Below are 12,647 nucleotides of genomic sequence, written 5' to 3'. Positions count from 1 at the left end.
GCACTTGGAATCATAACTTAATTTCCCTTAACCTTGTGTAAATTCTGTCCCCCACTACTCCCAACTCCTATCCCTCCTCCAAAGCACTGATACTTATTATCACATTTAAATTTTTTCCCTGCTTTACTGATAACTTGCAGAACTCAGGATTGCATTGTGATGGGGTAATTTCCATGATTTGATTGGTTGGCTTTGAGTTGAAAAACTTAACAATGATACAGCTTAAATTCTTTGAGGATTGTTCCTTAATAAATTCATGCTACAGACATACTGAGGTGGTTATTTTTATATTCCCTGATAATAAATTCTAAATTGCTAGGGGTTTCTCACCACCCTCATCCTTTTACTGTTACTAGATCTATTTTTAGCTGGTGTGGGCGTCCCCAGCTAGTTTCACTTGCCTAATGCTAGTTCTTTTTTCTTCTACATCAGGTCGCCTCTTCCTAGCATCTTCTCCATGTTTCTTGTTCCTCTACAGAATTTACAAGACCCAGTTTAATAGTTTAGTGCCTTTTTTGTCACTCATTATTTCTTCTTTGTTCTCTGTTAAAGTAATAAGTGTACGATCCATTGCACTTGCCTTAGAGTCTTGAACCAGTCTTGGATTTCCCGCCATCTGGGTTCTGGCTGGCTTGCAATTTCTCCTTTGATGTTGTAATACTTTTTCATTGAACTTGAGTGTGGAGCTTATAGAGCTTGTTTGCTTTCATTATTTTTTCCCAAAATGTGCACATTTTTTTTCTTAAGCTTATTTTGCTGTTTTGTGCTGTTATTTTTAATTGCTTCCGACTGGGTGGGGGAGTAGGGGACTGAAAGTGAGATTTGGCTTGAGTTTGGCTCTCTTTGCTATTACTCACATTTCCCCCCAGAAGCCCTACATTCACTCCTCTCTCTCTCTGTCTTTGACAAATCACTTTCGAAAGATCATTGATCCCTGGCGTAAATGGTGTTAAGAGTAAGATGGACTTGGGTAGGGATGCTCAGGAATCCAGTCCTGTACAGTCATGAGCTTGGCCATCTGGAAGTCTCCTCTTGCTCAATGAAATGGAGTAAACATTGTCCATTATGAAATCCACCACACAGGCTGCCAGGGACGAATGGGATCCCACCCAAAGCCAATCGCTGCTCTGACAGGGAAATTGGCTAGCACTGCCTGAGACTACTCCAGCCTCCCCCGTCCCTGATGTCACAATTCAGAGGCTGCTGCCTGCTTAGGAGGTTGTAGAAAGCTCTGTAGGTTCTCTCTGTGTGTCCTACAGGAGTCTTCAGGCCAGCTCCCTGTCGGATGGCTTTTATGAAAAAATATCTCCTCCCCATTCTGGGGCTCTTCATGGCCTACTACTACTATTCTGCACATGAGGAATTCAGACCAGGTAAGTACCCATGTGTCTCACTTTGGAGGAATAGGTTTTAAAAACACAGGGGTGCTTAGTGTTCCTGAGGACCAAGATGGTTCTTGATCCTCAAAGTTGGTGAAAATGAGGGAACCCTGAGGTAAAACAGTACTTTTGTGTCCTCCAGCTACAGGCTGTGGGCAGGGGGTATTGTGTAGGGAGGGTAATCGTGTAGCCAAAATCTTGCCAAATAGGCCATGCTTTATTTGGCACCCTTAATGGAAAGCAATTTCAAATATTCTACAAAAATGAGAGTAATACCTAAATTCACAACTCAGCCAGCTAATTGGGCTCTATGAAGAAACTGATAAGTGGGAGACAAAGAAAAAAAAATCTCTGGAGATGATGACTACATAGAAGTGAGGGAAAATCCCTGGAATTTCTATGAACACATGTGTTTTGATTCCTTGTTAAATATACTTTCAATTGAGCAAAATTGAAAGAGTCCAGAAATGTCTGGAACTCCAGCATTTTAGCTGAACCATGCATGACTTTTCTGGCCTCATCCTATGATCTCTTTCCATGGAGGTTTTTAGAAATGACAGTAGGGAGGCTGTCAGCCCAAACCTCCCACTTCAGAGCATGTTTATGAAAGACGTGGCCTGTTCCCACAGTGATTTAGGCAGTTTGTGACAAACCGATCTGGGCTCATAACCTTTAAGTTACAAATTGAGATAAGGCTGCCTATATCCAGAGAGGGAGAAAGAATTTTGCTGCCAACTTGGGTATGGTCCTCACTTCCTTTTGGGGTTCCTCAGAGATGCTCCAAGGAAAGAAAGTGATTGTCACAGGGGCCAGCAAAGGGATCGGAAGAGAGATGGCTTATCATCTGGCGAAGATGGGAGCCCACGTGGTGGTAACAGCGAGGTCAAAAGAAACTCTACAGAAGGTGAGGGTTCCATGCCCGCAGATACATGTACCCTCACATGCCCAGATGTGTTCTTATATATGCTCACATATACACAGAAGCTAGCATATCGCAGATCTATATACAGATGCACATGCACACACACACACACACGCTTAATTTTGCACTCTCATATATAGATTCAAACACCAATAAACCCACAGGAATATAAAAGTATGCATTTAAATATTCATTCGTGTGTGTGTGTGTAATATATTCTGCAACAGAGTCCTTGAGCTATATATGCTCACAGACATGCCTAGTCACACACATTTACACATGGAACTACAGATACATAGAGATGTGTTCAAAAACTTAAATCCCAGTACCTGCTCATGAATACGTATCCTCATACCCATGCAGACTCCCAGGCACATGCCCTCTCATGGACTCACAAACCCAAGGATGTACAAACATTCACAAACCTAGAGCTACCCACATAGTAACCAGCATCTACACTCATATTGCCTTCAGAAATACCTATTCACAGAAGCCATGAGCATAAATCATGAACTTAAACCCCAGCACTGTGATGATTTATTCACTTAAACACCACCATGTTCCAGAAAATATTTCAGACAGAGGACGATGATCATTCGGTAACACACACACAAACATACTTACCATTTCTTACCTAAACAGGGCTATGAGCAATCTCTTATTTAAGCCCTCCATTACTTCAGATACTATACCCCAAAAGTCTGTAGCTGAGACTGATGCCATTTCTGCTTTGTCACTGCAGGTGGTTTCCCACTGCCTGGAACTTGGAGCAGCCTCAGCACACTACATTGCTGGCACCATGGAAGACATGACCTTCGCAGAGCAATTTGTTGCCCAAGCAGGAAAGCTCATGGGTAAAGCTGTTTCTCTTCCCTCGTCCTCTGAACTTTGCCCTTGGGGTCACCAAAGAGCTTTTGGGAGGAGAATGAGAAAGGTATCAACCCCAGATGACTTCTTAATATAACCATCTCTTGCAGGAGGACTAGACATGCTCATTCTCAACCACATCACCAACACTTCTTTGAATCTTTTTCATGATGATATTCACCATGTGCGCAAAAGCATGGAGGTCAACTTCCTCAGTTATGTGGTCCTGACTGTAGCTGCCTTGCCCATGCTGAAGCAGAGCAATGGAAGCATTGTTGTCGTCTCTTCTTTGGCTGGTGAGTGGGAGAGGGACCAATGTGGAAGGTAAAAGAAAAAAAAAGTGCCAGGGATGATGCTAGCCTCTGAAGTAGACATAAATTTTTATCAGTTTCCACGCAGAGAAGTAATAAGGGATTGGTCAAGGTAGGTGGGCTACAAGATTCTTTTAAGTAATGGAGACAAAGCAGCAGCTCAGATTGCCCATTGGAAGCCTGAATTGTTTTCTGCAAAGGAAGGTCAAAGGGACTTGAGGGGCTGCTGGAGGTACAGCCTGTTCTGGTCCTAAGGGAGAGACCTAGTTACAATATTAACTTGAAGTTGAAATGTTCATAGTAATATTAAACAAAAGCTGATTAACAGCTTACTCATAGGCATGAGCAGGCAGATGTACTGATAAGAGACTTGCAGGGGGGTGATTTGTGGACTCAATGAGAGGCATGTATCCTGAGTAAAGGAGACACTGTTACAAACTAGTGACACCATAAAAAAATGAGGGATTGGTCAAGGTAGATGGGCTACAGAATTCTTTTAAATAACAGAGAAAAAGCAGTAGTTCAGAGTGCCCATTGGAAGCCTGAATTGTTTTCTACAAAGCAAGGTTGAAGAGACTTGAGAGGCTGCTGGAGGTACAGCCTGACTTGGTCCTAAGTGAGAGACCTAGTCACAATGGATAAAAAGGACTTTGCTTCCTACCAAAAACCATAGGTTGGTGAAGTTATGTAATGTGAAGGTAGAACAGAGAAGTGAACTATTTCAACAACACACCGTTGTCTGATAAGTGGGCTAAGCTAAAGCTAAATAAAATGAACAACAAAAAAAAAAAAAAAAAAAAGATGAATAGACCTGCCTATACTGGGTGTATTCTCCAAAATCTGAACATGTTAACATGAAAAGATCAATTTAAACAACCAGCTGGGTAGGGAGGAAATGTGTCCAGGGAAATATTCATGAAAAGATCTCTGTGGGATCAAGAGAGGTCCCTGGTGTTCTGGATGGTGGTAGTATCAGAAGCCATCACCAGTGAAAAAACCAGTGAGTTCCCAGCTCGGGACATTTCTAGGCCCATTTTTATCATAGATCCAGGAGACAAGTTCCGCACATCTTTGTTGATTAGTCAGTTAGAAGGAGAGTGCACACACCAGGATCAAAATCTGCCATCTAAGTGTAGTTCCTGGCAAAATAAAAACAAATAACCTAGAGGACTCTGTAAACTATTAAGCACTTCACAAACATTCTTATTGAAACTAATAGCACCATCTGTGTTGTAAAGAGTTCTCCTTTCTGGCCCAGGGAGGGCCTGCATAGTGATTGGATAAAGGGCAGTGTGTCTGTGCTACCCACCAAACAGAGTGATTGATATGCATCCCGGTGCTTCCCAGACAACACAGACTCCCCACCCCTCCCCAGACACAGACTCTCTCTGGGCTGGAAGAAAGGGAGAGCTTCCGGATGCATACTGAGTGGGAGGGTGCTGGGCACATCCCCAATCCATCCCAGGGCATTGGCCAAACTTCTCACATCAGTCATGATGTAGGTGGCTTTAATGATTTCAGTTGATTAAATAATACATTGACTCTAGGCAAAGGATGTATTTCACCTTTGAAGAATGTAACTTTCTAGAATGTACCCATGATCTAAATGTGCTCAGAAGGACTAAGAATTACTGTTGAGCCCAAGGACGTGATGAAATTCTGATAATCTCTGTTTCCCTGTATCTCCTACACTTATTGAATGAAACTTGGTAATTTCCGTGAACTATGGGAGGCGGGAAATCTAGCTGGATGAGTATCTTTGGTGTTTACTGTTTGTGTAGCCAAAAGATTCCAGCTTTTTTGCCTTGAAAGCTGTCTATGAACTTGCAAAGTACAGACACATTGCTGTCTTGCCGCAACTGAAGAATATTCTCTGCTTTATGATGTATTCTTTTAATCAGTCAGTAAACATGTTCATTAATCCTTCCTCTTTAAAATCTAAACTCTATAAATATGGGATGCTAAACATCAAGTTGATCTTAAGGTCAGCCAAACAGTACTGGGATGGAGTTTTAATCATTTCTTCTAGGGAATACATTGTTTATTGAGTTTCAGTGATAAAGAATTGTTTTTATCCACAATGCATTTCTGGGTATTGCATTACATGGGAATGCTATACTTCTAATATGTTCCTTAAAGGCTTGGTTATCTCTGTAGCATTAACAGAGACAATATTGCTGCTTCTGGGAACCTCTTCGTAGTCCACATCTGTCCAGTATTCACCACCTTTTCTTGGCAACCTATTAAGCAAGTTTCTTGTATGTGTAACATCCCGTTACATTGATTAGCCTCCTCTCCTTCCACCACTTGCTAGTTAGGATGTAAGTTCAGCTACTGTAACAAAGACCCGAATTTACAATGGCTTAAGCAAATCTAAATTTATTTATCTCACACAAAACAGGCTGGATAGGGAGTCCAGGGCTGATACAGTAGTTCTGTCCCATGAGGCTGTCCAGGAGGCCTTCTATCTCAGAACCACCAGTCCTAGAGTGCTTGTTTACAACTGCGTGTTCAAGATGGCTCATTGGCATGTCTGAATTCTAACTCAAGAAAATGAAAAAAGAAGGATACCACCTGGAAAGTGTACACTTTTCTTCTGCCACAGCTGGCTGCAATTGTTACCTTTATTCAAAGGGAACAGGTGTCCAACTAAAAATCAGGAGTTCTATTTCTGTAAAATACACTGACATTGATAAACAACTAGCAACCTCTCCCACATCACCCATGCTAAAAACACGTAAGACTAGAAAAAGAGTATACCCTCCAGGCCATCCCACATATGAACCACACACACACACACACACATACATACACACACACACACACAAAGACTCATTCCCTCCACATGCAAGGTCCATCACAAAAAACAAAGTCCTTCCATCAGGCAGTGTGTGCAGGGGACAGTGGGGTAGGAGAAAGAATGGAAAGAGGATACCTATATAGTATTCATGAAACAAACTGAAGTAGAGATATTAATACTTCAATTTGACTGAAAAATCACTGGAGTGGGCAGAGAACATTTGAAAATATCTGGAAAAAAAGTTTATCTGACATTAGTCAAAATAGGTCATCTTAGGTTCAACACTAGAAAAGTAAAGTTGGTTTCATTTTCGGGCTCCTGGGCTTGGTGAATCCCATCACTGTGGCATGTGTCATCAGTTGCACACATGGCAGCTAGAACTGAACATCTAAGGCCATTTCTCCATCTGCTTTATGCCCCTGAGAGGAATCATGGACAAAACCCTGTCTTCCTCTGCTCCTTTCTCCTCTCAAAATCTACTTAGCCCACTACCTCCTATGAAGTCTTTTTCAGAACTCACCAGAGCCATTTCAATGTTTCTTCTTTGTCTTTATCTACTATATTTTGGTAAGTTAACCTTAGAAATCTGACTTCCTCATCATTTCTCTTTTTTGGGTTTATTGGTAATTCAAATACAACTAATACTACTCATAATTACTAATAACACAAACGTTAAACATACTCGGCAAGCAATGTGTAGGGATAGTAATCCTTCTGGATCAAGGAAAATGCAAGGTATATTTTGAAGTGAATTTGGACATCATAAAAGACTCGGTTGCTTTAAATATTCAAAATGAAAATAGATCAAAAGGAATAAAAGAACCTTGTCAAAAACTTTTGAATGCTCAGACTTCTCTTGAGAAGCTCCATAAAGTATCTCCAGTTAACTATTCACCTTTCTCCAAGTAAGTCTTTTTAAAAAATCAGCTTTCTCTATATATAGATAGTCTTATTCAAATGTATTCCTTTCTGTTTTACTCATTCGCAGCATTGTTTCATACTGTTTTTTAATGTACGTGTGCAGTCTTTCAGGCACTTTGAGTTGACTAGCCAGGGGCAAACATTCATAAGACAGTGCTTTGTGGGAAAACTCAAACCAACAGATGAAGTCACTTGCTGGATCTTAACCTATTTGTCAGTGGAGGTCTGCCTGTGTGGTCTAAACCTATTTCAAAAATTCAACATTATGAAGAGGGGAAAAAAAAAACAGGTTTTTCAACTACACATATCAACTAACAGGACTTGGAAGACCTATAGCAATGTTTTGCATAGACAAGGATATACAGATGTTAATGTCATCCCCGCCTTCAGTTCAGTTCTGGCATACCCACTCCTTCCTGAAAGGTGGGCCAATGTCTCAATGTATGGCTATGCCTTGGGGTATTGGTGGAGGTGGGAACCCAAACTCTAGATTCTGAACGGGCCTTAGAACTAAAGTGGAAAGGGGCAATTTATCCCTTGCCACAATTGTTCTCATTTTTCTAAGAAAAGATGCCTCTTTACCCTTAAATCCAATTACCTCAGAAATAATCTTCAGGAACCAGGATTTCTGAGGTGAGTGGAAGTGTTTATGCATGTGAACGTAAGCATTTACATGAGGGATGGGGAGCAGCGACGGCCACACAGGGTTGAACTGTGTGTTGGGGGATGCGTAGAAGTATGCAGAGGTGAGGTATGTGTGTATGTAGACGTGTCATCCATAGGGCCTATAAGAATGCCAAGAAGGAGATCGGAGATCAGAGTAAAATCAGCAACCTGGGCATAAAAATTCCAGAAAATTTGTTCTATAAAATGTAATCATTCATTGTTGCCTAACTTTAAGAGATTGTGTTTGGGCAACACTGGGAGGATTGAGACAGAATCTGCTAGATTTTTCTAGGAATTCAATTCTGCATCTGCCCCAAAAAGAAAGGAGTGGGGGAGATTTGAAAGGGAGGAAGACTCTTTGATGAAGACAGTGACAATTTAGTGCAGGCTGAGAATAATACAATGCTACCCATAATCACTGTTGCTTCGTGTTTTCTTCTGGAAAGGCTAGGTAGTCGAGGTTACTTATCTCTGCTAGACCACAGGGTTCATTCAAGTGCACTTGTGGATGGAAATAGCAAGGTTCTACCATCATTTGTGTCTTTATGTCTCCTTACCAAGGAATTTGAGAAGGCTTACAACAGATACATTCTATCTGGAAAAACACAAATAGAAAACTAGGTCTTAAGGAAAGGAGAATATAAATGTGCCCAAATTAGACTCGGTATAGATCCTGTGCTTAAGCTTCAACATTGGCACTTGAATTTCTTAACAATAAGAAAAAGAAAAGAAAAAGGACAGGATCAGTATACAGCCAGCACTCTGTATGCCTGGGTTCTACATCTGTGGATTCAACCAAATGTGTATCAAAAAAAATGGGGGGAATAAATTAACAGAGTTATAATAAGTAAAACTTGAGTTTACCACATGCTGAGTACTATGTTGAATTCACAGAAATGATATAAGATGTAGGCACCGAATTAGGTATTATAAGTAATCTAGAGATGATTTAAAGTATACAGGAGGATGTGCATAGGTAATATGCAAATACTACACCATTTTATATATGAGGGACTTGAGTATCTGTGAATTTTGGTATCCACAGAAGATCCTGAAACCAATCCCCCTTTGAATACTGAGGGATAACTGTACTCAGAGTAGGAAAAATGCATGATTCTTATATTCATTTAATTGTTTTTTATTTTGTGTATTTTTTAAAGTCTAGGTCTTCATTTGTCCTTTTGTCTAAGGTAATTTGGAAATATGTACCAGTAGCCTTAAGAATGTTTCCTTTGGCCGGGCCCGGTGGTTCATGCCCATAATCCCAGCACTTTGGGAGGTTGAGGCGGATGGATCACGAGGTCAGGCGTTCGAGACCAGTCTGGCCAAGATAGCGAAACCCTGTGTCTACTAAAAATACAAAAATTAGCTGGGCATGGTGCTGGGTGCCTGTAGTCCCAGCTACTTGTGAGGCTGAGGCAGGAGAATCACTTGACCTGGGAGGCGGAGGTTGCAGTGAGCTGAGATCGTACCACTGCACTCCAGCCTGGGCAAAACAGAGTGAAACTCCATCTCAAAAAAAAAAAAAGAATGTTTCCTTTATTTCACCCAGTCTAAGTGCAATACTATATCAAGGAAATAGCTATTAAATTAGTCACAGATTTAGGTACAAAAACATTTGTTGTAGGATTTTTTAAATTGCAAAACATTGGAAGTAACCTAAATGTCTGGCAGTAGGAAAATAACTAGTTGTACTATATATAATTTATATCTGTATCTGTATCCATAGCTATACCTATATCTCTGGAAGGACATTTTCCAAAATACTAGCATGATTATATCTAAACTACAGAACAATGAATGATTTTATTTTAGCTTCATATTTTCTTCATTTTCCAAATTTTCATTGTGTGTGTGTGCATGCATGTGTAACTTTTATAATCATAGAAATAGTTCAATAAGTTGTTGGGAGTGTTGTTTTTCCATTGCTTTGTGCCTCTTTTCATAACCTTTTATGAGAAATCCATTTCAGAAATTATTTGCTTCTTGCTGTGCTTCCTTCCTTTGAATATAATCGTATACACTCACAATATCTTCAATGGATTGGCTCCAGGGCCTCCCACAGATACCAAAATCCATGGATGCTCAAGTCTCTCGTATGAAATGGCATAGTATCTGCATATAACTTAGGCATATCCTCCTGGATACTTTAAATCCTCTCTAGATGACTTATAATACCTAATACAATGTAAATGCTATGTAAATAGCTGTTATATTGTATTATTTAAGGAATAATGACAAGATTTTAAAAGTGTGTATGTGTTCAATACAGACACAAAATTATTTCCTGAATATTTTCTTTTTTTTTTTTTGAGACAGAGTCTCGCTCTGTCGCCCAGGCTGGAGTGTGCAGTGGCTGGATCTCAGTTCACTGCAAGCTCTGCCTCCCAGATTCACGCCATTCTCCTGCCTCAGCCTCCCGAGCAGCTGGGACTACAGGCGCCCGCCACCTCGTCCAGCTAGTTTTTTGTATTTTTTAGTACAGACGGGGTTTCACCGTGTTAGCCAGGATGGTCTCGATCTCCTGGCCTCGTGATCCACCCATCTCGGCCTCCCAAAGTGCTGGGATTACAGGCTTGAGCCACCGCGCCTGGCCCCTGATATGGAAATCAATACAGGCAGCCCTCTGTATCCATGGGTTTTGCGTCTGTGGATTTAACCAACCCTGAATATTTTCAACCCATGGTTGGTTAAATCCACAGATGCAAAACCCATGGATACAGAGGGCTGCCTGTATTGATTTCCATAAGTAGAAGTTTGCTTAAGTACTTCAAGAGGAATGGTTGGGGAGAGAGAGCATAACTTCATGTCTGAGAAGTTTATTCCATAAACAAACTTGAACAAGTGCTTCCCAAATATAGTCATTCATTCATTTATTCAAAAAATATGCATGAGGGTCAACTCTGAGTCAGGCACTATGCTGGATGCCAGGGCTATGGCAGGGAGCAAGAAGGCCAAGGCAAGATACTTGTTGTGCACCCACATTCTAGTGTAAGCCAAGTTGTTACTGCATTGTTTATAGTTGTAAAAACAAACTAAAAAAAACTAGAAACAACGTAAGTAGCAACAAACATAAAACAAACACTCTAAGGGATAAAAATCATGTTACAGATCTATTGGAAGGCTTTTTATTTCTTGGTATACAAAATAAGAGTATGTTTTACAACTGCTTGCCTCTGAAAGCTGTTGAAATACAGCATTTTACCCACAGTGACTAGGCTGTGCTCTCCTTAAAGGCAGGCACATTGTTCATTCATCTCTGATTCCCTGGAGCTAACAAATTTGGCAAATAATCAACACATTCTTCTTGAATGAACAAATGCTAAAATGGCTTGCTAGTACCTGGATTTCTGACTTCATGTCTTTCCTTAAACTGTGTTGGAGACTCACAGTCATATTTTCCCTCCATATTTCCTTTCTGTTTCTAGGCCTTCGTGTCAGGGCTTCTTAATAAGGATACTATTGGCCTTTGGTGAGGGACAATCCTTCATTGTGTGGGACTGTCTGATGCATTGTCGAGCATTTTTTAGCATCCTTGGCTCTGAATAATTCAATCTAAAAGCCACTCATAGAGGCCAAACAAGATAGGCATCTTCACGGGGGAGGAAGGTGGCAGCACAGATTGACAAACTTGAGTAGGATGGGACAGGTTTGTGTCATGGAGCAGATTTGGGACATCAGAGACTGAGTGAGATGAGGATGGCATCCTCACGTGGGGCAGCAGTGGTGGCCTAGTGTGAAGTTTCAGAGCCCAACTGGGCCAAGGAGGGCATTCATGTGGCATCTGGCACAGGGTATCAGAACTAAGGGGGGTGATGACGGCGTCTGCAAGGGGGCCTGCCATGGGCAGCCCAACATAGGGTGAAAAAGGCATTCACCAGGCATTCATGTAGTCTGGCACTGGGGTGTCAGAACCCAGGTGGGATGAAGAAGCCAAATGAAGAATGATCACATACAGGGGCATTAATCACATAAGTAATACATATTGCAGATCTTGGAAGCCCCAGGTTCTCACTGTCAATGTTACAAATATGAAAGGGAAGAAAATGAGAATGGATCCTCTAGTGTTGGATTGCAATTGGAAGTGTGGGTATGAATTAATAGTTGTTTAATATACATGGACAGATATATAAATATAGATGTGTATCTATATATACATGCATGTATTCGCTCACTCTGTCCACTGACAGGACCTGGGAGCACACTTGGTGCCCAGATCTTGTTTTCTAAATATCATTCTCCACTAAAAAAAAGAAAAAAGAAAAAAACACTGAGGCTTCTTTGAGAAATGATTGATTCCAGGGCAGTGGCAAGAAAGGTACAAGATAAGCCTGAAAATCTTGTTCTGCCAGTAAGTACAGAACTGCTCAAAGGATAATAGGCACACATTACTAGGACACAGAAGCTAACTTTAAAGGGATCCCATTAGCCAAACCAAAAACCATTTGGGGCATCAAAATAAATAATAGTAACAGATTATCACCCATTGCAAAAACAGGAAATAAGTCCATAAAGTCATAAATAAATGCATGAATAAATAAATCAAGAGAGGGGAAGGATTTTTCATGAATAAATAAATCAAGACGGGAAGGAATGAAAGCCAACTAATAAGAAATGATGAACTTAGAAAATCATCATTTGGTAACCATAATTGTAATAATTCAGCCAGGAAGCAACAAAGGATGCTAAAACTAGTGGGTAAAAGTTAAACAAGGAAGAGGATATTTACATAGTCTCAAAGTACTACCCCCTGTGCAACAACAACCAAAAACACCACAAAC

At 40.8% G+C, this 12,647-nt stretch overlaps 1 protein-coding gene across 1 annotated transcript in view; it reads left to right on the top strand.

The window, feature by feature from the left end:
- The first annotated feature begins 1,133 nt into the window (after window positions 1-1,133).
- The window catches only part of HSD11B1 (hydroxysteroid 11-beta dehydrogenase 1), a 30,632-nt gene continuing 19,118 nt past the window's right edge, over window positions 1,134-12,647 (top strand). The window contains exons 1-4 of the mRNA XM_017888319.1: window positions 1,134-1,373; window positions 2,153-2,283; window positions 3,044-3,155; window positions 3,279-3,464. Coding sequence (XP_017743808.1) covers window positions 1,286-1,373; window positions 2,153-2,283; window positions 3,044-3,155; window positions 3,279-3,464 — 517 coding nt within the window. The 5' untranslated portion in view covers window positions 1,134-1,285. The remainder of the gene's footprint in view (window positions 1,374-2,152; window positions 2,284-3,043; window positions 3,156-3,278; window positions 3,465-12,647) is intronic.

This window comes from Rhinopithecus bieti, unplaced genomic scaffold (genome assembly GCF_001698545.2).
Source record: "Rhinopithecus bieti isolate Rb0 unplaced genomic scaffold, ASM169854v2 scaffold_15813, whole genome shotgun sequence".
NCBI lineage: Eukaryota > Metazoa > Chordata > Mammalia > Primates > Cercopithecidae > Rhinopithecus > Rhinopithecus bieti.
This window is presented reverse-complemented; position numbering and strand designations above follow the sequence as displayed.